The following is a 27,446-nucleotide window of genomic DNA, read 5'->3' as shown; positions in this document are numbered from 1 at the left end:
AAGAGGCTCATACATTACCTGGCCACACTTGCTTCTACAGCTCCTGGGTCACTGACGGCGCTCAGCCAATAAGTGCGTTGTGGCGGGACAGCGCACTGAGTGGCTGAGCACCGCCAGAGACCCGGGAGCTGTAGAAGCAAGCCGGAGCGTAGCCAGGTAATGTATCGGCCTCTCAAAGCGCTGACTTGCAGCAGACAATTAGTTAATAAGACAGAGAGGCAGAGGCCATAGGGAGTAACTCTACCGCATACTGCAGTTTATTTCACTGCGGATCTTGCAGTGTGAAATCTGTTGCGGATACGGTAGGTGTGAACGCACCCTTAACAACAAATAACAGCCGTTATTACACCAATAATGTCAGCTTTAAAATAACGGGCGTAATTTGCTGTTAAATGACGGCTGTCCTAAAAAAATGTTCTTCATTTTGACAGCATGTGAACATAGCCTGGATCTGTGTATTGTGCATATTTCCTACAAAACCAAAATGTTGTGTGATCATCGTGTGGCAGTGCCATAATTTTGCCAAAGGCCGTTTGTTACCACAGCAGCCAGTTTATTTTACTGGAGATAACTTTTATATATATACTTATATAACAAAATATAGTCCTGTGATAATAGTGAGCCCTGACATACTGTACAGAAAAAAACAACTGTATATTCTGTGTGCAACTGCAAGTAGGCATTATAAGCAGACGCAGTGTACACAGTTATATCATACAGTAAATTGTCAATACAAAAGCATATTGAAGAATTGATAACATTTGCAAACTATTCTTATAAAATGTTCTGCTATATTTGTGAAATGCCCGTATACTATGTTTTAACAAATCAGATGTTAGTTCTGCTGGGTTATTGGTACAATGTGAAGCAGTAAATAGCTTTGCAAGAAAGACAAAATCAGGTTAAAATAAAACATTTCATAACATTTTCAGCTGACTCATCTAATAATTTATTATGAATGGTGGAGACACACATAAAATTAAAATAACCTAGCTGTTGTCACATCACTAGGGGGTTTTCTGGGTTAATCAAAATAACTGGGGATGCAAAAAAAAAAATACATACTTGTCCCTCCATTTGCCCCCAGTCAAGTGCTGGCACTGCTTCCATGGCACAAGTACTAAATGCAATTATTCTATGCATTGCACAAGCTGCTGCCGCCAATCAATGGCCTTGATGGTCATGTGCACTAGCCCTTGCCCATGACCTCTGAGGCCAGTGATTGGCTGAAGGGTCTGGTGTATGGTGATATAACAGGGGAACTTCTCCTCTGGAGTAGTGGGGCTGCTACTCTGAGAGCAAATAGAGGGCTGCATACATTTGTTGTCTTCTATCATCTCATACCCTCTGCAATTTTTTTCATTAGCATAACCAATTTCTTTATTATTTATACAATTATTGTATATAATTTGTTTAATGGCAGCCCCTTAGCTTTATCTAGTGGGAGCTAAAGACAGCAAGGACATTTAGAGCTCTGAAATTGAAAAATTCTCCAACCGCTATACTGCTATAGTAAGATATTAATCAGAATCTGATCATGGACTGAAAAAATAAATTTCAAATTTTAAATATATGTTAAGTATAAAGGACTAGAAAAATAGAATTGAAAAAAATAAAATAAATAAAATGTTTGCAAACATCATCAGCTGTAAACCAGCTAATAAGATCTCTCTCTGTAGTCATATATCTCTTTATTTCCGAGAGCTGTAACATTTATAATGCTTTTTCAACTACAATCCAAACCAGTACTGACGCAATAACAGTTGGTAGCAGGCTATGGTGTAGCATGCATGCTAAACCTCTGAGGGTTTCCTTGTTTGTTTCTCCAGTATCCATGGCCCCCATGCTATTCGGATGCTGATTTCTAGAAGTGCACAGGTCATGCAAATTGCCTTGGTACTGAATTTTCCGTGACTCCTGCCTTAGAGATTCCCAGATGGCAGCTGTATCTTCAGGACAGTTTATCAGGACGCTGCTTGCACACTTGTGAAATTCATCCCACGACCTACATATATAATGACAGTATCAGTTATACATTATAAAGTGAACTTGAACAGTGTAGCTTGAATAAATGTTGCTGTAATTTTTATATTCTTACAATAATTTTATAATTTAAAATATTCAAAAAATACCCTTTAGTATTTTTGAATAAATGTGTGCCCGACAGTGCACTGTAAGTGGCTCAATAATTGTGCATAGGCATCATTAGTGATGTCCGTTCAACTGCTCTTGCTTTTTACATAGAAAATAATAAAAATTTATACTTACCATGCTCCCCTGGTTTCCTGCAGCCTTTTCCCCGCTTTCCCTTCTCACCACATCCACCGCTTACACTTGTGACCTGGTCTCTTCAGTGACAAGCTGCTCAGCCAATCAGTAACCGAGATGGGACAGCGTGGCCAGTGATTGGCTGAGCAGTCTATCACCGAAGAAATGGGGCCAGAAGTGTCAGCATTGGCTGCGGTGAGAAGGGAACACAGGGAAAAGGCTGCAGGACACTGGAGGGAGGCTGGGCAGGTAGGTATAAACTTTATTATTATCTTTACGCTGTCATCAGCCGTCAGTTGATAATTTTTAAACTTGCAGAAAGATAATCAGCTGATGATCGAAAGTTACTAGGGGTGGACAACATGCATACAATAACCTGGGAATAAGAATTGGTTGTTTAAAATGGTTATTCAGGATTAGAAGAAGCACAGCTACTTTCTTCACCACCCCTGACCTCAGGTTGTGTGTGGTATTATAATTCAGCCCTATTCATTTCAATGGAACTGAGCTTCAAAACCCACACCCAAACCGAGGACAAGAGATATGCTGTTTCTAGAAGAAAGTAGCCATTTTTTGTAAGCCTGTCAGCCTCCAAGCATTGGCTCACATTTATCAGTGTCTAGTAACTTGTTTTCTGGAGCATTTTATTCCAAAATAATATGCTGTCTGCCATTGTTTGCACCATAAATAGCTTTTACGACGTGCATCTCAGTTTATAAAAGGTAAGTTAAAGGGGATGTAGCCAATGTTTACAAAGTTGCATATAACGTTGCATCTCAAGAAGTGACATAGCAGATTATCGACACAGCCTAAGGCTATGTTCACACAACGTTTTTTTCTTGTCCATTTATAATTTTTGAAATTATGTCCGTCATTTTGAGTCCATTTTGAGGATTGGCCGCCCGTCATTGCAAAAAAAGCTGCTGGTACATTATTCTAGTCTGGGTTACTAATTGCCCTTTGGGTGTGGCTTTAATTGAAAAGTCCATGGAATTTAATAGTAAAAACGGAGAAAGGACTGTGACAAAAGAAAAACTGTGTGTGAGCAACTAAAAAATAACTTCTGCTGTTTGCAAATGACGTCCAAAAATAATTGACATGATCATTATTTTGACGTCTGCGCAGACAACATCGGTTATTTTATACACTGTATGCATTGGATGTCCGGCATTGCATTGCAGTTAGTTAAATTGTGGCAATAACGAAAGTCTTTTCAAATAAAAAAAATTTGTATGACATTGTGTGAACATAGCCATAGCCAATTTACACCATTAAACTATGGTGAGACAAGCCAGTTGGATTTGTGCACATCTTATGTCCCTGGGAAAACATTTGGGACTTTTACACAATTTATGTATGTCACTTTTTTATTTCTCTGTCATGGCATAGCAGAGAGTACCCGCTGTCCTTTGTCTGACCAGAGAAGTATTGGAAAAGTATTTAAAAAGGTGACTATCCACAAAAAAATAATTTAAAAATAAAAAGTAATTGCATTTAACCAAAATAAAATTATGAAAGTGTTTATAGACATTAATAGCTATTCTGTAAAATAGATCCTAGCCTCGTATATTATAAACTTAAGAAAAAAAATCCATTCTTTATTAAACTTTTACTCGAAGCGTTGCCTTTATATGTGAGTTACATGCATGTGTTGTTCCTTGCTAATGAGGCAATTTGTAGTGAACTTGAACAGTCACAGGAGAAAATTAATTTACAGTGCAACTGTCTGTCCAGATGGGCTGGTCAGATGGAGCCTGATTTAGCTGGATATAGTTAGTTTTTGATTATATTAATTTAATCCGTGAATAAGGTGGCAAGCTCATTAACTGTTATTTTTAATATGTCGAGAATTCAAATGGAAAACAAATCTGGTTTGTATCATTAGAACTGTAACAAACAGCGTACTTACACAGTATTGTAGGGGCTTCTTTCTGCCAAATTCAAAAATAGTGGTGTGGATTACATGTAAGACTCTGCTCACATATGTGTCATGGATTCAACTTGTAATGGAGCTATGACACTGCAATGCCCCTATTTTCTGATGCATTCAAATGGATCCTAATAGATCTATTTGAGGGCCAAATGACCTTTTCATAGGATCCATTGGGGCTAAATCAGATTTCCTGCTACAGACGGTTACTGTCATAAATTCCAAAAAGCTTGATGGAAGTCTGTTTGGAATGTCATAAGAGTGTGGACTGATCAGAGAATATTGATTTACTATACAAACTGCATCTAAAATCTACAATCTATATATAATCTACAAACTATATACAAAAATATTCAAACTAAATCAAAGAAGAACAAAACATCAAAATTTAAAGGTGAAAGAGTTTAAAGATCAGTTTAAAATTTGTGTTATGAAGCTTTTCATGTGCCAAAAACCAATAAGCCTAAAAAAAACGACCTAGCCCTGATCTCTAGGAGACTAGGTGGGGTCAGGCAAATATTACCCTTTTTAACAGTTTAAAGGTATTCCGGAACAAAATAAATGCTTAAGGGGAGTCGACCACCAATAATACCGATAACAAACTGTCTGAATTGCTGGATAAGAGAGGTAGTGTCTAAGTAATGCAGCATTTATTATCTTGATCAGCTGCCTTGCTGTCCGGGAAACTGGACAATGTACAAATAAGTTGATAGGTGCACTGGGGGCATGACCTTATCGCTCAGTGCAACACTATGTCCACCAGGAACCCTTACATTTCCTCTTCGTCTAACTCCTGACAAAGAAGACTGAGCCGTCCCATAACCATTCCAAATACTTATCCTACCTTATGACCACTATATTGTTTGTTATATGACTATATTGTTTGTACACTGTATTGCTATTGCATTTAGGCAACTGAATATTCCTGTTATTTGAGCACCAAATGGCAATATTGTGCACACACCAAATGGTGTGTAGGGGCACCAACAATTATTAAAGGAGAAGTCCAGCGATTGCTAAAAGCCATCAGCCTGCAGGGGAGAAATTGATGACAAATAGGCACTTACCTGTCCTTAGGCCTACAGTGAGTGGTGGGAGCAGAACTGGGCTCCAGGATCTCTGGGGTGTCCACGCCACGACCTGGCTGATGGACTGGCCGCTTAGCCAGTCAGTTACTGGAGTGAGAAGCCGCTCCACTCACTGATTGGCTAAGCGGCCAGTTCAGCAGCCGGGACAGGCATTTTGTGATGATGTCACAACTCGGGGGAAAATTACTTCCGGCAGGGGTCCACAGCGCTCCCGCCACTCACCACAGCATGGGGAGAGGTAAGTGCCTACTTGTCATCAATTTTCCCCCTCCCCCTGCAGGCTGCTGGCTTTTAGCAATCCCCGGACTTCTCCTTTAATGCAAAGAGACCCATTTCAAGTGAGACCAACCGTGAGCCACCCAGTGTATGGGTCGTGTACAACATTCATCAGGTCATTGTATGGCTCATGCTCACTAGGGTGTTTAACACCAGTATTGAAATCAGATCAGACTTTCAGGAGGACCTCCTTGAGAGTACCTTAAGAGCCAATATTATGTATTTTCACTTGATTAGTTTGTAATCTTAGAGGCATGAGGTTATAGTTGTGTATAGTTGGTAAATCACTGAAGTTCCATTTTGGTCTGTTTGAGCCTCTGTTTTCTAAATACTATATAAAAGATAACATAGCAAACACTTATATGACCAACCAAAGCATTTTCTTTGGCTAATTATGCCAACAGTCAATATCTATTACCAAGGTATTCTGTGCCTATTGCAGTGAGTCTATACATATACCTAAATGGCAGATGACAAATTGATACTCCTTTTGTATCTGTTAGATATACAGCAAACATGGCTTCAACATAGCTGTAAAGGTTTTTTTTTTTATCATTTATTAAAATTTATATAGCATTTCTTTATTATCACAGGAGTTACATTTTACAAACATATGTACTTCACTTTCATATAGTAAAATCATATACTTACATTAGACACATTGGGCCTCATTTACTAAGATTGTCTAGTTTTCAACAACCCTAAACATCAATGATTTACTTCTCCAGACGACCAACGCTCTGTCCTATTGCCCTTAGTAAATTGGTGGGGTTTTTAACAAGACAAAACTAAAAATCGACCATCCTGCTACAATAGAAGTGGCTGATATTTAGAATGGAAAACCCATGAAAAAATGAGTTTGCTTGATAAATATGTTGGTTATGGCAGGATTTAAAGGGACTTGCCCACTGCAAACCCCCCACGGGTCCTTTTCGGGCAGGAGCCCGGGGCCCTGAGCTCCTGGGGGGCCCATGGCCACCCAAAAAGACTTTTACTTTTACTTTCAGTGGTATACTGGTTTACTTCTGTCATGATTTGCAAAAAAATCACTGCTTTTTTATCGCAATTTTGCACAAATCAGGGCATCATAATATTATCTATCCTATACTATGAATACTACGCTAGTGCTGCCATAGTTACAGTGGGGTGGGGGGAATTAGTTGTTAATCATAATGCCTGGCTGTCCTCCTCTTTCCTGATGCCAAACAACAGCCCACACCATACCTCTCATGTAAAAAGGGTTGTTCATGATGAGACAACCACAACATAGTGGTTAAGGGTATAATGCTCAGGATCAGGGAGTTGAAATCCAACATGCCCAATGTACCCCAATGTCCCCTGGGAGAGTCAGGAGGCCTCAGAGTAGACTGATCAAAAAATTTCTAATGTATATGAGGGAGTTTAGGACATAAAGGTGTTAGATATAAAGTTACTGATGGTCTAGTGTTAAATGAGTATTCCGCCTGACAACTGGGTCTGCCAAAATATATGAACTGTACACATACTATTTAATGTATTTCATGATTGTGCTCAGTTTACTTACTTGCATATGGAGTCAAGCTCTTCAGCATCATCGAGCTCTTCATTTACTTTGGACTGCTGGACATTTTGAGCCATACTATCCCCCAGGCTGATTAGACAGTCAGCAAATCCTTTATAAATAGTGTCACATTTACTGCTTGCTGCTTTCACCGTAATGTGTAACAGAGCTGAAGCAAACAGAATAACAGATATTAAAGAACAGATCAATTTCAATGTGCGTGTATGTTATATTTCTTGATTATAAAATGCTGGAATATATGAAAAATAAATAAATAATCATGGCAACAAAATGTAATAATTAGTGTTCTCTAAAACGTTTTAAACATAAGACACTAGAGATAAGCAAACCTCGAGCATGCTCAAGTCCATCAGAACCCAATTATTCGGCATTTGATTAGCGGTGGCTATGGGATCATAATGATCCCATAAGCTGAAGTCCCTAGCTCTGCCCCCTCTCCTCTGTCCCTTGCCACAGTTAGAAGCTTGTAATAGCGGCAGGGGAGAAAGGGGAGGGGGCAGTATTCACAGCCTTAACTCCATTCCTACCCCGCCAGCCTCCATTGCCAGAGCACTGGAAGCCTGAGGCTTCCGGTGTCCATGGCTACCATCGGGGCTCTGCGATCACATTGCAGATCCCCGATGGTTACCAGAGAGTTCTCCCTCAGGACAGTGAGAATTCTCCGACTGAAGCCCTATAGATGCTGTGGTCATGCTGACCAAAGTATCTATAGGGTTAACCGCACTCCGGTGCTGACAGTTGGGGTTGGTCCCCAGCTATAACTGACAGCCGTGGCCCGCCACGGATGACACAGGCACAGCTTCTGTGCCTGTGTCATCCTGCATTGTAAATTAACGTCGCTGCAGCATCAGGCATAGACTGCAGCGACTTTAATTTACAGTGCAGTGGCAGGAGGGAGTTGAAGTACTTTCTGAACTTTGTGGACAATTATAAGGGAGGTGGTAAATTCAGGACATGTGACTCTCACAGCTTGATCTTTTGAAACTGTCTGTAATTACTGGACAGTGGATATTGAATATATACAACTTTTTATATACAGATTACTGCTACACTTAATTTATATAGAAAAGTAGGGCTGTTAACACACATTTTGATCATACTGTGTCGCCCATCCACCAGCCCTAAGGTGTCCTTATATTAGATGGGACCTTAATAGAGATGAGCGAACCTCGAGCATGCTCGAGTTCATCCGAACCCGAGCGTTCGGCATTAGCGGTGGCTGCTGAACTTGGATAAAGCCCTAAGGCTATGTGGAAAACATGGATATAGTCATTGGCTGTATCCATATTTTCCAGACAACCTTAGAGCTTTATCCAACTTCAGCATCCACCGCTAATCAAATGCCGAAAGCTTGGGTTCGGATGGACTCGAGCATGCTCGAGGTTCCCCCATCTCTAGACCTTAACAATACACTTGCCTATATTGGTCTATAGACTACAAACATTATTCTGGGTGTATGTGGAATCCAGTTCTCCATTTGAGAAGGCTCTCTACAACCCAGTCAGCCACTTTCCCTCACAGTTGATCTCTCTGCTTGTAATGCCTCAGAGACTTTTTGGCTCCTGAGTTGAACAGCTTGACCTAAGCTCTAGCCTAGGTTACATCATCCTCTGGTCTGCAGGCACATGGCTTCTCTTCTATAGTCATAGCCTCAGCAGTAAAGCACCTGCACAATGTAACTCTTTGTCTTCATCATATACAGCATGACCTAGATAGCTAGTGGAAATCCGTCAGTTTCTAATAACAAATTTCTTCTCCTTAGTACATGAAAATCATGCCTCCCCACCAGGTTTTGCAAGGCTAGGCCCTACTCTAAACAACCCTGCAGCATGGTGCCTGGGGTGGTAAAAATCATTATTGCAAAGAGCCTCATCTCAGCTAGGGCCAGCCCTAGGCCACCTAGTGTAGGGGTCAAGTACATCATTAATCAGGTCACTGTATGTCCCATGCTCTTGTCTTAGGGTACTTAACACCAGTAGTGAAATCAGATCACACTTTCAGGGTGACCTTCAGATAGACAGGACAGGCTGCCATAGTAAAGAGTATATTCTGATGGTTTGCAGAGGCCAACATGATGCTATGGGCCAACCTGTAATAATTTCAGGCCAGTGTTTCCTAAAGTAAATTCTGTAGGGGGATCTAGGGAGTTATATCCAGTAAAAATGTTAAAAAAAGCTTGCTCATAAAAATTTTTTTAGAGACTTCCAAGCTCTGCATTAAGCCCTGGGCAATTATTGTCGGAAGGTGATGCTTGTTAGTGTCTTACAGTATATAGAGTGAACAATCTGTCTGCAGACTTCCTATTTCCCCCTGTGATTACAACAGTCTATAAAAGCTGGTTGCCCAACATATCGATAACTTAGGCACCATTTTTATATACTTTTAGAGACAATATGGTTAGACAAGCTCTGAGGCTAAGCATTCAAATATTACTGGCTCAGGATTGTAGGACTGAGAAAGATGTTATTTCAGGGTATGAACCATGTTGATCATATATTTTAAAGCAACTCTACCCACAATCTGACCCCCCAAACCACTTTTACCTTCGGATAGCTGCTTTTAATCCAAGATCTGTCCTGGGGTCTGTTCGGCAGGTGATGCAGTTATTGTCCTAAACAACAACTTTTAAGCTTGCAGCCTCGTGCCCTACGGGAGTGGCCTACATTGTGTATGCATTAGGCTGGCACACCCTCTCTATCCCTCCTCCCCACCCTCCTCATCATTAGGAATGCTCCAGGCAGGTTGCCTCCTGCAAGTTTAAAAGTTGTTTTTTGGCACAATAACTACATCACCTGCCGAACAGATCCCAGGACAGATCTTGGATTAAAAGCAGCTATCCGAAGGTACAAGCGGTTTGGGGGGGTCAGATTGTGGGTACAGAGTCACTTTAATTCCCTCATCATATAGCTGGATACAGGGCCATATTTACAGCTGTTGCTGCCCTAGGCACTCAGACTGAATACACCCTATTAGGGCAATTCCATAGGCATCAACCCTTTTGTATGCTGATTCGGGAAATTATGTGCAGATTTTATTGCAGATTCACCCTGTACACAGAAAGTAGTAAAATCAATCACAAATCCGCAACATAATCAGAGGCTGCAAGTCTGCAGACAAATTTTTACATCAGTTCACTGAAGTGCTGCCCCCCTAAACACTGCAACCCTAGGCACAGGACCACAGTGGTGCCTAATGGCAATTACAGCCCTGGCTAGATGCATGAAAGTTCCCTACTCAGTTTGCTAAAGTGTCTCTTTCCTATACTAATAAAATTTTCCATGTTGGGGACTTCTAATCACAATTGCATCTGATGTTGACCTATTTTGAATGAACAAAAAAGCTCAAAAAGCCTTAAAGAAATATAGCTACAAAAGAAAGCAAAAAAAAAAAAAAAGCAAAATAAAAGAAAAGAAAGTAAACTGGCAATCACTTCTGTCTCTACATCTACAAGTTTTGCCTATGTAGACATTAGGGACCCTCAGTGGGGGCTGTAGCTGATTCACTGTTTCTCTGCCACTTTTTGAGCCTCACTGTATTAGACCAACGTTCATCGTTCACATGCTTGCATGACTTTTGGCTGTGACCTATCACATTTTCTATGTGCAGCCAACTGGGTACACTAGACATTTATTTACCTCATACTATCGAAGGAACATAATATGCTTCCTCTCTGTGACTCAGAGACTAAATAAATTAATCTTCTGCTTAGTACACAAGGGTTCAAGTCATGGATTAAGGGTTATGTCATGATCCTGCTGAAGCTTCAACTGTAAAGTTACAAATGCTGCATGATCTTGAAAAGACCATCTGGCTCCAATACTGTGTTTACATTTTCTGGGTAACTCACATGAAATTTAAGAATCTGCTTTTCTAATCTGAGACTAAACAGGAGACTTTCCGTATAATAGAGATGGCATCTATTGCAAGAATGGCAATGTGTAGGCGTGTCAGATCATTAAAATGCATGTGCCTTCATCATAGGTACAACACAAGGGGTTAATACAATAGAATAGTCTACCTTAAAGAAAGTTTTACTGTTACTTAAAACTTTTGGCGTGTCACACAGAGATATAAAAGGTTTTGAAGGTTTGTGATCTCACCAACAGATAGATATAGCCAGGAGAAGCATGCAGCTGTGTGCTTCACTCCCTAGCTCGCAGTTCCATTCAAATATTTGCAGGAGACAGCCTCCTCCTACAAGATTGATTGAGCAGTAAGCCAAGGAGAGAAGCACACACTGCGTGCTTCTCCCGCTTATATGTTTAGATCGGTGAGGTGACGGCAATCTTTTCACATATCTGTGTGACGTCACAAGTTTTTTTTTTTTTTTTTTTTTAAAAGAATAGCATATGCACATGTTCTTTTTTGGGATTTGGTTCTTTTTGGGGATTTGGCTATTTATATGCATAGGCTGCACTTGGTTAATTAGTATGGTACCCGCTCTGTTTTCCTTATACATGTTTTTTTGAGTGACAGTGACGCTTTACATACATCTTGGCATAGGGCTGCCCTAGGGACTAATTGCAGATACACCCCTTTCTCCTATAACACTGACCCACACACAGGTAGTATACCTATCTAATTTTATAGGCCTTCTCCTAGACTTTCAGACAACCATCCCTGACAGCGCCCCTTCACTGACACATGCTGATATTTTTCATTATATAGCAATACATCGCCCTGCTACCACACAGCACAGTATCAGAGACACAAGGTCTGCTTTCTCTCTCATTCTTGATGTCCCTGTATCCACTAAACCCCAACACTAGCTACAACAGGCCGTACCATTGCTGTTTTTATCAGATCTTATCTGATCACAGCCTCTCTCAGACTCTTCCTCACTCACATACTGTATGTCTATTCATTTTTGTTTTCTCCTTGATAGGTGTATGCAGTTCCTCCTTTGACTCGTCTTGGAGCAGGTCACTTTGCAGAACAGGCACCTTATTGTAAGTACACTCATTCCTTTGGCACCAAACAATTTCATTCAGGTTGGTGTCACACACAACTGTTGTTTTTGGAGAGCTGCCACCACAGTTTTTGACCCACTGCAAAAAGTGGATCCAAAAGGAAACAGAAGTATAGGTTTATATTTCTAATTCCTGCAGGGGAAGCTATGCAGAGCAGCCCCCAACAGGGATGCTAGGAGACCTCATCCTGGTCTCAGTAGCAAAAGCTTTCTGCTTTTGATTGGGAAACCCTGTACAAAAAAAAGTGCAGTACCAGGACTGGGCCTCTAGAGGCGAAGTGGGCTGGCCCTGACTGCAGCAAAAACACAATTAAAAAGTATTGCAAAAAACATGATTAAAAGTTGTATTAGATGGCCCAAACCACCAAGTAAGTGAACGCATATCTGCTAGATCAGTGCTTGTTTACAGGGCCTAGATAATCATGCAGCCAGAACTGCACAAACATCGCTACAGAGATTTGGAGGAGGTGGTGAATTCATTTCTGACATGTTAAGGCTGGGTTCACACTACGTATATTTCAGTCAGTATTGTGGTCCTCATGTTGCAACCAAAACCAGGAGTGGATTAAAAACATAGAAAGGATCTGTTCACACAATGTTGAAATTGAGTGGATGGCCGTCATTTAATGGCAAATATTTGCTGTTATTTTAGAACAACAGCTGTTATATTGAAATAATGGCCGTTATTTACTGTTATATGGCGGCCATCCACTCAATTTCAACATTGTGTGAACAGATCCTTTCTGTGTTTTTAATCCACTCCTGGTTTTGGTTGCAATATGAGGACCACAATACTGACTGAAATATACGTAGTGTGAACCCAGCCTAAAAAACTGCGATCAGCCGACGCTGGCTCAAGTGCCCGACCTGACAGACAATCTTTGTAATAGGGCCTTTAGAAAGTCTTTCTTTGTCATTAGGGACGTGATTAGGTCTGGTAATGCTAATTATGTTGCAAAGGCTATGTTCATACATGGTGTTTAATTAGAGTTAATTATGCACTTTGCTGTGAATTGCACAACCGTGGTAAAAAAAACATTATTTTTGTCATGAATTTGGTGGATTTGTGGAAAGAAATTATTTTACCACAATTGCGTAATTAATGTTAAACATTATGTGTGAACATAGCCAAAGCCCATTTACGTTTTTGGGCCATGTTCACACAACGTATGTTTAGCATAAATCACGGCCTTTGTTGCAATTTGCGTTTTATTTGAATTAATGGTAGTATACGCTCTGGTCGGGATTACAACTGGTCGCACGAAAAACTGACATGGCCAGGATCACTTGTGGCGCCTCAAAAAACTGATATGTCAGTTCATTGAATAGCGGCCGCAGAGACATGTCAGTTCATTGAATAGCGGCCGCAAAGACATGTCAGTTCACACAGTGGAGCTTGCGGCTCCGGACACATGCTCCATTGTGTGCAGCTGTGAATTGGCATGCAGGTGCACGGGATGATCTTCAGTTTCTATCAGTCATCAGCTGTACATCCCCTATTACATGGGGAAGTGTCTGGCCAACAAACAATCATTTACAAGCAAGTCAGGGACAATATTGTCCTTTTTGGCTAACAATCGCTCCATATAATAGGGTCATAACTCCTCTTGCAAGCTGGCTTCCAGAAAAAGTAATTCCTAGTCCCAACTACTCTGACATGAAATGGCGATACTGATGCACACAGGGGTTTGTTGGTCCATTTCAAATTCAAGTTAAACTACACTCTTTTGGCATCTATGAAGTCAATAGACCTATTAAGGGTATGCAACTAACTCTACTGTAACTCAACTTTCTAGCTCCAATAGACTAAAATATCTATCAGACTCACATGCTATCCGGCTTCTTTTCAAGAGGGCCATACTGTGCCATATTTTTCACTCTTTCTCACTCACGATCCCCTTGAGTCTAAAGGTGCCCACATACCTAATACTAAAGCATGGATGTTGCTGGCTCCAGGCACCTAGGGCATCAGCCCTGGATTTTCTGACATTTGCCACTCATTACTGTATCTGAATCCTCTGAACACAGGAGGCATTATTACTATATGGGGACGCAGGAGGGCTACATGACTACATGGGGAACAGAAGGGTATTACCACAACATGGGGGGCACAGAGGGCCATTATCACTAGGGATGAGCGAACCGGCTGAGGTTCGGGTTCGTTTGAACCTGAACTATCGGCTTCTGATTCCCTCTGTCTGCCCGCTCCATGGAGAGGGTGGATACAACCTTGAGGACCTCCTGTAAAACTGGGATAAAGCCATAGCCATAGGCTGTACCCCAGTTTTCTAGGCGGTCCTCAGGCGGTATCCATCCTCTCCACGGAGCGGGCAGACAGCGGGAATCAGAAGCCGATAGTTCAGGTTCATACGAACCCGAACCTCGGCCGGTTCGCTCATCCCTAATTATCACAACATGGGAACAGAGGAGGCCATTATCACTACATGGGGCAGAGGAAGACATTATCACTACATGGAGGCACAGGAGGGCAATTATCACTATATTGGGAGAGAAGAGGCCATTATCACTACATGAAGGCACAGGAGGCCATGTGAATGTTAATGTTTATGAGGAGGATGGAAGAGGTGAGCTGCAAATGATAGCTGCACTCAGACATAGAATGCAAGGGAATCAGGACTGCAAACACATTGCAGGTATTCCTATCGGTTTCAGACATCACTACACAATATGTGATCACTATATTTTTAAATGCACCACAAGGTGTAATGCATGACCATGAATAAAACCACTATGAGTGGTCAAAATTAAAGATGAGCGCACTGGGTCTGGGTTCGAGTCCATCCGAACCCGAGCGTTCGGCATTTGATTAGCTGGGGCTGCTGAACTTGGATAAAGCTCTAAGGTTGTCTGGAAAACATGGATACAGCCAATGACTATATCCATGTTTTCCACATAGCTTTAGGGCTTTATCCAAGTTCAGCAGCCACCGCTAATCAAATGCCGAAAGTTCGGGTTTGGATGGACTCGAGCATGCTCCAGGTTCGCTCATCTCTAGTCAAAATGCATTGACTCTTGTATATGCCAAGTCCTTTTATTTTTGGAGAATCAAAAAACCTTGAAGAATTGTACACTTGTGGAATAGGAAAGTAAAAATTGTATTCTTTCTTGTCCTCAGCACAGAAGGGTGATGTCCTCAGCACAGAAGAGTGATTTATGGCGGACTCGGATTGTGTGTATGCAAATATTATAATCTGTAGGTTTTCTGCACACATGCCTTACTTATGATTTTCAATATACCGCATGGGGGGGGGGGGGGTGAATGAGGTGGCATGGGCACTGGGGGGGGGGGGAGTTACCATTTCAGGTCTTGCCTCAGGCAGCGGAAAACCTAGAATTGGCCCTGCACCTAGGCAGGGCTTCACAGTAGTTAGGCAGGTAGTACAGGTATATCAATTGTGCAGCATCTAATTGCACTTCTATTTTTTTTCTCCTTGTGCTTTTAAGGCCATAGCACTTGCATTTTTTCACCTAGAGACCCACATGAGCCCATATTTTTTGTGCCACTAATTGTACTAATTGCATAAAGTACAGGAAAAAATGTAATGTGTGGTGAAATTGAAAAAAAATAAACGCATTGTTTTTATTGGGGGGGTATTTGTTTTTACGCTGTTCGCCCCGGGGGTAAAACTGACTTGTTATATATGTTCCTCAAGTTGTTACGATTAAAACAATATGTAACATGTATAACTTTTATTTTATGTGATGGCTTGTAAAAAATTCAAACCGTTGTTAACAAATATATGTTCCTTAACCCTTTGAGGACCAGGCCCAAAATGACCCAGTGGACTGCGCAAATTTTGATCTTAGTGCTTTCGTTTTTCCCTCCTCCCCTTCTAAGAGCTCTAGCACTCTCAGTTTTCTATCTACAGGCCATGTAATGGCTTATTTGTTACAGGAATAGTTGTACTGTGTAATGGCGTCATTCATTTTACCATAACATGTATGATGGAATTCCAAATATATTATTTATGAAGATATAAATAGGTGAAATCGTAAGAAAGAATGCAATATGGTAACGTTTGGGGGGTTCCTGTGTCTACGTAATGCACTATATGGTAACAGCGACATGACACTATTATTCTATAGGTCAGTCCGAACACAACCATATGCAGGTTACACAGATTCTCTAATGTTATATATATATTTTTTTATGAAATCCTTTTTTTGGGCAATTAAATATTAATAAAATGGGCCTATTGTAACGCTTATAACGGTTTTATTTTTTCACCTACGGGGCTGTATGGGGTGTCATTTTTTCCGCCATGATCTCTAGTTTTTATTAATACCATATTTGTGAAGATCGGACGTTTTGATCACTTTTTATTGATTTTTTTAAATATATAATGTAACATAAAATCGGTAATCTGCGCACTTTTTCCCCTCTTTTCGTGTACGCCGTTTACTGGTCGCAATGACGCTTGTTATATTTTAATAGATCGGACAATTACGCACGCTACGGTATATTATATGTTTATCTATTTATTCATTTTTATATGTTTTATTTATATAATGGGAAAGGGGGGTGATTTAGACTTTTATTGGGGGAGGGGTTTTGGGGTAGTGTGTTAGTGTTTTGAACTTTTTTTTTTTTTTACACTTTTGAAGTCCCTTTGGGGGACTTCTACATACAGTACTTTGATTTCTACACTGATGAATGCTATGCCATAGGCATAGCATTGATCAGTGTTATCGGCGATCTGCTCATTGAGCCTGCCTGTGCAGGCTCAGTGCAGCAGATCGCTGATCGGACCGCACGGAGGCAGGTAAGAGACTTCCGGCAGTCCGTTTCAACGATCGGGACCCCCGCAGTCACACTGCGGGGGTCCCGATCGGTAAGTGACAGGGGACTCCCCCTGTCACTTACACTTAAACGCCGCGGCGTTTAAGGGGTTGATGACACGCGGCAGCGCAATCGCTGCTGCGTGTCATTACTGGTGAGGTCCCGGCTGCTGATTGCAGCCGGCCCCCACCTGCTATGAAGCGCGCTCCGCTCAGGAGCGCGCATCATAGCGGGAAAAACACCCAGGACGTAAGGTTACGTCATGGGTCGTCTGGGGACAGACTTCCATGACGTAACCCTACGTCCAGGGTCGTCTAGGGGTTAAAATCGCTCCATTCCCATGCTTTTATCCTTTGGTCTATGGGGCTGTGTGAGGTGTCATTTTTTGTGCCATGATGTGTTCTTTCTATCGATACCTTGATTACGCTTGATTGTGACTTTTTGATCGCTTTTTATTACAATTTTTCTGGATTTGATGCGACCAAAAATGCGCAATTTTGCAGTTTGGAATTGTTTTGCGCTTACACCATTTACCGTACGAGATCAGTAATATAATAAATTAATATTTTGGGCGATTACGCACGCGGTGATACCAAACATGTTTATTTATTTGTTTATTTTTATTTATAACATGGGAAAAGGTAGGTGATTCAAACTTTTATTAGGGAACGGGGCTTTTTATTATTAATGACACTTTTTTTTTTTTTTTACACATATACTAGAAGTTCCCCTGGGGGACTTCTAGTATAAGCATTCTGATCTCTCATTGAGATCTATGCAGTATAGATATACAGCATAGATCAATGAGATAGGCACTCGATTGCTTTCGGCTGCTGCAGCCAAAAGCATTCGAGTGCCGAGCCGGGATCAGCGCCATTACGGTGCAGACCCCGGCCAGGTGAAGACACGGGGATCGCTCCTCCAGGACAACGACCCGGGGGGGATTTCCGCCACTAGACCACCACAGATGGGCAGAAGTAAGTAATCATATGCAGCTGTCAACTTTGACAGCTGCATCTGATTACTTTATTAGCGGGCACGGCGATTGGACCGTGCCCGCTAATAGCCGCGGCCCCAAGCTACATGCCGCACACGGGGCCCCCGCGGTTCAGAGCCGGGTCGCCGCACAGCCCCACTCTGAACTCCCTGAGGCGGCCGCAGGGCGTAAATATAAGCCCGCGGTCGTTAAGGGGTTAAGCCAAATACAAGTTTACTGACCCCACATGGACATGTTGCGAGGCAGTATTTTGTCATCACAATGTTTAGTAACATGTCAATATACGCCTCCCAATACATCATCCCTTCCAGACTGACACTTCCTCTGAAAGATGGCATCCAGAACCCTAGTTCTTGGTGTCAACAGTTTAGGGCCTATTCCTATTTTTATTGCATACAATTGTAAACAAGCTGCTAAGGGCATTTTTTATGTCTGTGTTCTGTGTTCTATTTTTACGTGTGTTTGTGTTTCATCTCTATAGTGCTAGACTGCACTAGCAGCATAGCTTACATCTGTAATGAAACCATAACAACTATGCCAAATGGATCCTGACTGAACCCCATAGAGATTAAGAGAGGTTTTCAATGGTACACGCTATGTTTTTCTTACCATCAAAAATATTCTATGTCAAAAGCAAAAACACAGACTAGACTTTTACAATCTTACATTCAATGACTCCTACTATACAATGGCTACTGCTATATACAATACCTTCTTAAGGCCCCCTCATACACCTTCAATAATTGATGGCCCAACGATCGTTATTTATGTCTCCTGCTCATTGCCCATCCTCACCATACACAGGAGCGATTGACACGTCTGAGTGTTCCTGTGTTCTCTATGGGGAGGGGTAAGCCACAGCGAGAATGCTATTACATCATATCTGACCCCTAAGACCACTGACATCATCTGTCGGTGGTTGTTCTTGACGGGGCTCCATACACCTTATATCAGACCTTTATTTTGCAAAATCTGAAGCAAAAACATGTATTTGGGATGGTTCAAGGGAATGTGTCATCAGAAAATGACATTGTTGAAATAATGTTTCTATGTTAAACATATTTTTAAATAATTTGAGAAAGACACTTGACACTTGAGACTTGACACCTGAGAAAGAAGTCAGCCCGACTTCGAAACGCGTTGTGTTTTTATGCCAATAAAAGTTTTTATACCCACTTACGTGGACCTGCGCCTATCGTTTACCCAGAGTGGAGCGGAGGAATTGTTACATTTTAGTACCTATTTTTGGTTGCTGGGAGTGGCTGCGGTCCAACTTATAACTATACCGAGCGTTGTGCCTTGCATTTGCACAACACGATCAGGTGAGAGTCCTCTGTTTATTCTGAAGGTTCTCACCCTTTAACCTTGGATACTACACTATGGAGCGCTGTTCACATTTATTCTTTCAGGCAAGATGGCAGCCTTCATAACAATGTACAAAAAGTGAAATAAAAAAGAAAAGTCATAAAATAGAAACAGATTAGAAAGAAAGAACAACGTTTAGTATCTGACTCTAATCAGTAAAAGAAAATTTAGGTGACACTAATACGAAATACGGATGTATTTAATATAAGTAAAGAGGTGAAAAGAGGTTCCTTAAACTTAATTCTAAGTCCCTAAAAACTCATCTGCCGAACTCTAGCGATTAGTGGGGGACTGGTCCAAATGTATGACATTTCAAGAAGTCGTTTAAAAGTTTAGGTACTCTTTAAGCTGAAGTGTATAGGTATTGTGCTAATCTGTATATGTTGCATAAAAAAGTTGCAACACTCTACTGTCTGTTGCAGAATATGGAATACTGTGTATCCTTTCTTGTTACTAGACTAATCAGCCTGTGTAAAAGAGCCAGAAATCAACCGATGAAAAAACAAACTCGCTCATCGGCTGACTGAATCATTTGTTTGGCCATCTAAATTATTGTCATTGTCTGCACATCTAAACAGGTCATCAGGAAATATTTGAGCTCTGCAAACAAGTGCTGATCTTGATTGGCCCCTCGGTTTCTGCCTGAAATCGGTCTGTGTAAAAGGGCCCCTAAGCCTATAACCAGTTCTGTAGGGACTTAAGAAGAGCTATAGTGGGAGTCTGGTTACCATGGTGTGGCCTAATGTGTTCAATCATGTTAGTCCTCCACACTGCACTGTTTTAGCCTTAAAGGGGTTTTCTCATCTGACCACTGCCTCCCCCCCCCCCACCATAATCTTGAAAACAGGGCCCTGAGGTTTTCTTTAGCAGCCACTCCATTCTAATAGGAGACTTCGTCCTTGTTCTCAAGACTGCAGGAGGCCCAAGCAGTTGGACCCCCATGCAATCAGATAGTTAGCCTCTTTTCTGTGGATTGTAAGATCTGAAGCAAAAGGCATGGGCTTAGTGAGGTATCACCTGAAATTGATTGAAAACAGAATTTTCTGCAGCACAACCTTGTAGATTGAAACTGCCAAGATGCTAGGACCTGTGCATGTATTGCAACCAAAACATTGCTTGCTTTTCTTGATGTGGCTGCAACCGTTAAGCTTTCTTTGCCACTGTTTGTGAGGATGTGGACAAGTAAAGTTAATTTGTGTAAATTATTTCCCACCATACACACATATGACTAATGGAAATTATTCTGGAGGATTTAACATCAAAAGGACCAACTGAAAGGTGTTTTCCTACCATAGTGTATTGGAGATAAATGTGATTGTGTGGGGGACCAAAGGCTGGGAGCCCCTATGGTCTTGAGAACAGGGTCTTGAGTATCCATTCGTGCATGCACACCACTGTTCTATTCATTGTCTATGATATCTGCCAAAAATAGTGAAATTCAGTGCTTGGCTATCTTCGGAAGGTCCCATAGACAATGAATGGAGCCATGATGTGCATGTGTAAGCATGGCAACATTCCAATGGAAGATTTGGCAATGTATTCTCAAGATCACAAGGTCCTAGTTGTTTGAACCCCTTGTAAATAGGGAATGCATTTTAATGCTTGGACAACTTTAATCTGGTAAGGGTGTAACATGTTTCAGGATTTTGAACATAAGACCATTGAGGGGCATCATCTCTCCAGTGATGTTTATGTTGACAGAATGGCAGAGCAATCTGCTATAATTTTAGGCTGTCCTGGTGTGACTTTCTCCCGCCTGCCTCTAAGTCTGCCATTTAGCTCTATCATAGTGTAGCTTCCAGCAAACATTACAATTTAGTGCACAGACAACCAATGTAAACCTAGAACCTCCAGTTTTCATAGCATCTATATGTGACGAATATATGCAAAAAAAGAACCATTTGACCCCTTAAAAACTAGTATATGCCACAGCCACCAGCAGGCAACTGTAACACAATAAAAAGAAAAATATATCATACAGTAACATAAGTACCAGCAATGCAACTGTAATACAACACACAGTATAAAATATACTGTAATACAAGTACAAGCAACACAAGTGTAATATACAACACAGTACACTGTTCTAAAATAAATAAAAAAATCTAATGACAAGCTAAAGCTTGTTACATGATGGCACATATATAAAACATAAAACAGAGCAGATTTTGACCTAAGTATTCCTGTCTATGCCTTTTCTAAGCCTGTTGAAAAACTGGGACACTGCATTTGGGAGCTTATTTTCAAGGGAATTATATTACATTTAGGCCCTCATAGGAATGCTGATGCATTATAAAATGGTATCTTTCATTTAAATTAAAGGATAATTCTGATGGCCTATAATATGAATATATAGTAGTATATTTTAATGGGCTGTTACAAGACTAATAATAATGTATTTTGAGACACAAACATTTTCTCAATTCATAAACAAGTAGAATAGTTATGGGTAAACATGCAAACGTAATGAAATGTAATCAACTGAAGCTTAAATTACTGTCAAATATAACATCAATGTAGTTAAGAAATTAGAAAATGATAGATAGATAGATAGATAGATAGATAGATAGATAGATAGATAGATAGATAGATAGATAGATTCTAACATAAGCTGTGGCATAACATAAAAAACATAAGCTGTGGCATAATAACTAAAGGCAATGCAAATACAAAAAAACAAAACATATGTAGACACATTACAATTACAGACAGATAGATCTTACCTAATTGAAGAACCAAGGGCACAATAACTAACTGGACTATCCACGATAAGCAGGTCATGTTAAAAAGAAAATAATTCACTATTTTAAAAGTTTTTTTTTGTTTTTCTCCTGGAAGCAGCAGAAAACAATTGAGAGTTCGGTGTGTCTTCTCCAAAAACTTAGCAGTATGCACAACCTATTCAATGATACAACAGAAAGGAAAGCTAGATGATTTTTAAACGTAATAGGAGGAAACAACACAACAGCTGCTAAATCTCAATGGAATAAACCATTCTCTCCTGCCGTTGCCCTCCAGCTTTAATAAGCAACGCAACCTAAAGCCGATTAACCCATTCATGCATGAGGACTTAACAACACATCCCTAGGCACAACATGGCAAGTGTGCAAACCTGAAAACAAAAGTCCACCTTCATGATTAATACAGTCAAATTAATCAAAATATGTGCAAATTATTCATTCTTAGTCAGAAGTGAGAAGTCTTAAGAGCCTGGAGATAAATGTGCTTCCAATTTAATCAAGTTTATTAGCTACATGAGTCATATAGACAAAAAAATTAGAGAAAAGTTTCACTGTCGTTCTGACACCTCACCTTACCATAGACCACAAATAAAAGCAGAATGAGCATGAGAGTAAGAATGGGGGCAATAAAGAATCATTTGCAGAAAATATGCACTAAAATTGGGACGTATCGAAACTGGTACAAATAACAAGTAAAAGCAATTGCCCACGGCCCATCAGCTCACTGCTTTAAATTTTTTTTTATAGTTTTCTCCCTTATGTCAGGCTCTTTTTACATTAGCAACTAATCAAAAAGATGATGATACGTCCTCAGCAGGTGCATCGCCTTTAAATAGGCAAACGTAAAATAAGGCTAGTTTCACAGACAGTAAAATAAAAGCAAAATATCTTCATAAAGTAAAGAACAAATATAACCATTTTTCTTTTTTTAAAGGGGAACTATCAGAAGGTTAGACCAATCTAACCTGCTGATAGCTCTCTAGTGGGCACGGAGCGCTGAGGATGAAGGAATGTCTTTCACATTTATCCTCAGCCCCGTTCCCGCGCTGTTAGCTGTGCCCGATAAGCTGTTAGGAGAACTGAGGCTGTGGCTAATGTCCTCACCGAGCACCGGTCCAGGGACCATAGCCGCGTCCCCCACACAAAGACCCACCCCCAGCCAGCTCCCTCATTGATAATCATCCCTGCCCTCTCTAATGATTAGGGGAAGCCAGCCAGGGGTGGGTCAGATTGGTGTACAGTAGGGTAGTAGCAGCTCCCCCAGTGTTCCTAACTGCCTACCAAGTAAAACTAACAGCAGAGTAACAGCACTGAGGATGAAGGTAAGAGACATTGCTTTATCTTCAGCTCCCCAAGCCCACTAGGGAGCTGTCAGTAGGCTAACCTGCTCAAAATTCTCTCTTTAATAATGTACTACATAAGGGTAGCTTCACACGTACCGGATCCACAGCGGATTTCACACTGCAAGTTTGCAGCGAAATCCACTGCAGATCCTGGTAGTGTGAAGGTCTATGGGGTTACATATCTACAACAGATATGTAACCCGGCCCCTTTAACCCCCCGCTGCCTGCAGCCCCCGGCCCGGAGCATACATTACCTGCTCTGCGCCGTGGCTGTAAGTGAGGCTCCGGCCTCCCGTCGGTCCCCATCAGCCAATCAGTGCTGCCAGGCACTGGTTGGCGGATGGAGAGCGAGGGAAGCTTGGAGCCTCACACACAGCCGTGGCGCCGAGCAGGTAATGTATGCTGGGGGCTGGGGGCGGCGGGGGGTGAAAGGGGTCGGGTCACATACTGGCAGCAGAATAAAAATTCCACTCAAGCATAACTTTGGATATGTTGCTGCACATGGTGAGACTAACAATTCATTCCATACTATCTATTTAGTTCTCCTTCCCCCAGTTCTGAGCTGCTGCTTTCTGCTAAAGACACAAAAATCTGTGTGTGAGCTGTTCTCTCTGTCAACAACATAAGTTATGTTTGGGTGAAATACCCCTTTAGGGTGCGTTCACACGTACAGGATCTGTGAGAGATTTGATGGCGCAGATTTGAAGTTGCAAATCTTTAGCTTCAAATCAGCGCCATCAAATCTGCTGCAGATCTGCAGCAGATCCTGTACGTGTTAGCGCACCCTTAATGTCCACAGAAAAACAAATGTTTGTGCAAAAATTTTAAAAATGTGTCTATTTACAGCATTATTTTTTTTAACCTGTTCATGACTGAGGTAATTGATGCCCTGATGTCAAACTAATGCAATGTTCCTCCCTGCCTTCTAAGAGCCACAGCGCTTTTATTTTTCCACCTACAGGGCTGGTTGGGGTGTCTTTTTTTTGCGCCATGAACTCTAGTTTTTATTAATATCATATTGGTGTAACAGAAACATTTTCATTGCTTTTTATTTATTTTTTTTCTGATATATAATTTAAAGTGACTCTGTACCCACCATCTGCCCCCCCCCCCCCCCAAATCACTTGGATAGCTGCTTTTAATCCAAGATCTGTCCTGGGGTCCATTTGGCAGGGGATGCAGTTATTGTCATCAAAACAACTTTTAATCCGGCAGCGCTGTGTCTAACGGCCGGGGCTTACATTTGTATATGCATTAGGCTGGCACCACCTTTCCGTCCTTCCTCCCCACCCTCCTCATCATTAAGAATGATCCAGGGACATTTACTGCTGTTTGAGCTTTGCACAGGTGTATTTACGATACAGCCCATGTTCATTTTACACACAGGTGGGGAATAGGAAGCAATCTGCCTGCATCATTCCTAATGATGATGAGGGTGGGGAGGAAGGACAGAAAGGGTGTGCCAGCCTAATGCATATACAAAGGGTCCTGATCAGTCAGTGACAGGTGCTTGTCACTGACTACCCAGGGGCGGATTAAAGGGGTTATCCAGCGCTACAAAAACATGGCCACTTTTCACCCTACTGTTGTCTCCAGTTCAGGTGCAGTTTGCAATTAAGCTCCATTTACTTCTATGGAACTGAGTTTCAAAACCCCACCCAAACTGGAGACAACAGTAGGGTGAAAGTGGCCATGTTTTTGTAGCGCTGGATAACCCCTTTAACTTCACTATAGGCCCCGGGCTGTTCACAAAGCCTGGGCCCCCTACCCCACTGTAACTATGGGGGCAGAAGCGTTGTGTTCATAGTACAGGATAAATAATGTCATAATAATCTAATTTGTGCAAAATCACAGAAAAAAGCAGCAATTGTTTTGCAAATCATGGCAGAACTGTAGCAGGGAGACAATACATCCCTAAAGTACAAGTCTGGGTGACCATGGGCCCCCCAGGAGCTCAGGGCACCGGGCTATCGCCCAAAACAGACCTATTATAATCCGCTACTGTGACTACCTGAAACGAGATCGCAGCTGCCTATAATTATCTCCGGACCCGGACAAATTGATGTGTGCGGGACCGCTCTCACTGCAGCAAACCGGCACACATCAAAAGCCCCTGAAGTCAGGAAAGTATATATATACGCTCCTGCTGCACAGGGTATGTGCAGCAGGAACATATGTATACGTATGGCTGATATGAAGGGGTTAATAATGTGTGTGAACCTAGCCTAATTGTGACTCTGTTAGGCAGGGCCGGATCCAGTTTTATGCAGGTCCTTGGCAACAGAGCCTTAGGGTGGTATTACACGGGCCGAGCTGGGCCCGATAATACCTGTAAACGAGCAGCGATCTGCTAGAACGCCGATCGTTTACTGGGCCTATTACACGGCCCGATAATCGCTAAACAAGGGCTGCAAGAACATTGTTACCAATGTCCTTGCAGCCCTTGCATAACTATATACATTACCTATCCACGTTCCAGGGCTACTGCTGCGGTCTTCTTCTCCCCGGGTCCCGCGCGCTGTAACGTCAGAGTGGCCTGTCAGCTGACAGGCCGCTCAGCCAATCACAGGCCGGGACCTCTGACGTTACAGCGCGCGGGACCCGGGGAGAAGAAGACCGCAGCAGCAGCCCTGGAACGTGGATGGGTAATGTATATCGTTAGTCGCCGCCCGTGCACCGCTATTACACGTAGCGGTACGCGGTCGGCGCCCGACAAAAATAGGTCAGAACCTATATCAACGATTAGCTGATGATCGTTGTCATCGGCTGATCGTTGTATTTATTACATGGAACGATAATTCGTCCGATTATCGTTCCGTGTAATAGTACCCTTAGTGGGCCCCTGTGATAGTAACAAGTTCACATGGATCCATCTGATGGACCCTATTGTGTTATACCAGGCTCCTTCCATGTGTCTGTCAATTTAACGTGAATAATGCAGCTAAATACTGCACAATTCTTCCCAACAAATCTGCCAGAGCTACCAATGCAGCCTCCAAACCTCTGATAATGGTGTGAACATGGTGTAAGTCCATGGGGACTTAGTGACCCTTGTTTTGCAGCTATCATCATGTTTTCCAGAACAACAATGGCAACATGAACAGAACTTGCTGCAACTCTGTCCAAGGCCAGATGAAGGTTGTCTAGGACAGTGCTTCTCAAACTGGGAGGCGCCCCCTAGTTGTTGGTGAGGCCCAGGTGAGGAGGCATTATTCACAGAAGTGACTATAAGCTGCACAGTCCTTTCCCTGACTGCAACAATCTCTGGTTTAGGAACATTGTTGGCTCATTCTGCACTTATTTAATGTTATACAGAGATTAGGAGGCAAATGAGGTGCTGAGCAATAGTTTTTATATTTGCATGGTCTTAAACCACAGATAGCGAGGCCCCAGCATCCTCTTGGTCAGTTTGGTGAGGCCCAAGCATCCTCCTGGTCAGTTTGGTGAGGCCCAGCAATCATTTTGTTTGTCGGTTGAGGTACCAGTAGAAAAAGTTTGAGAAGCATTGATCTAGGACAGCGTTTCCCAACCGGGGTGCCGCGGCACACTGGTGTGCCGTGAGAACCCGCCAGCTGTGCCGCGGGATCCCGGTCGGAAATTAGAAACTGTCCCTTTAATATCCCTAGAAGCTGCGGCCGCGCAGCTTCTAGGGATATGCCGATGGATTGATGTTCCGCCCGCTCACACAGTGAGCGGGCGAAACATTCAATCGCGCACAATGTCAGAGCAGGACCTGTCAGCGTCCTGCTCTGACATTGACTCCCATAGGCCGCGGCACTTCATGCCAGCAGCCTATGGGAGGCCGGGACGTGACCTCTCCGGCAGGCGTGATGATGTGACGTCATCACGCCTGCCGGAGGTTCAGTCGCCGCGGCTCACAGGACGGAGCCTGAAGAGGAGGGAGAACACACAGCGCCGATTAGGTGAGTATGATGGTTTGTTGTTTTGTTTTTTTTAAAACTATTGGTGCATATTCTCATACTGCAGGGGGCATTATATGGGGGCATACTGCAAGGGGCATTATATGGGGGCATACTGCAAGGGGCATTATATGGGGGCATACTGCAGGGGACATTAATATATGGGGGCATACTGCAGGGGGCATTA

The 27,446-nt window shown here is 42.1% G+C and overlaps 1 protein-coding gene across 1 annotated transcript in view; it reads right to left on the bottom strand.

The window, feature by feature from the left end:
• Window positions 1–232: 232 nt before the first annotated feature.
• NRN1L (neuritin 1 like) overlaps window positions 233–27,446 on the bottom strand; it is a gene marked incomplete at its 5' end in the record, with an annotated part of 32,446 nt that continues 5,232 nt past the window's right edge. The window contains 2 exons of the mRNA XM_069967885.1: window positions 233–2,005; window positions 7,106–7,271. Of these exons, the coding sequence (XP_069823986.1) occupies window positions 1,714–2,005; window positions 7,106–7,271 (458 nt within the window). The remainder of the gene's footprint in view (window positions 2,006–7,105; window positions 7,272–27,446) is intronic.

Source organism: Dendropsophus ebraccatus, chromosome 4 (assembly GCF_027789765.1).
Source record: "Dendropsophus ebraccatus isolate aDenEbr1 chromosome 4, aDenEbr1.pat, whole genome shotgun sequence".
NCBI lineage: Eukaryota > Metazoa > Chordata > Amphibia > Anura > Hylidae > Dendropsophus > Dendropsophus ebraccatus.
Note: the sequence above shows the minus strand (reverse complement) of the source record. Positions and strands in the feature narration are given on the sequence as shown.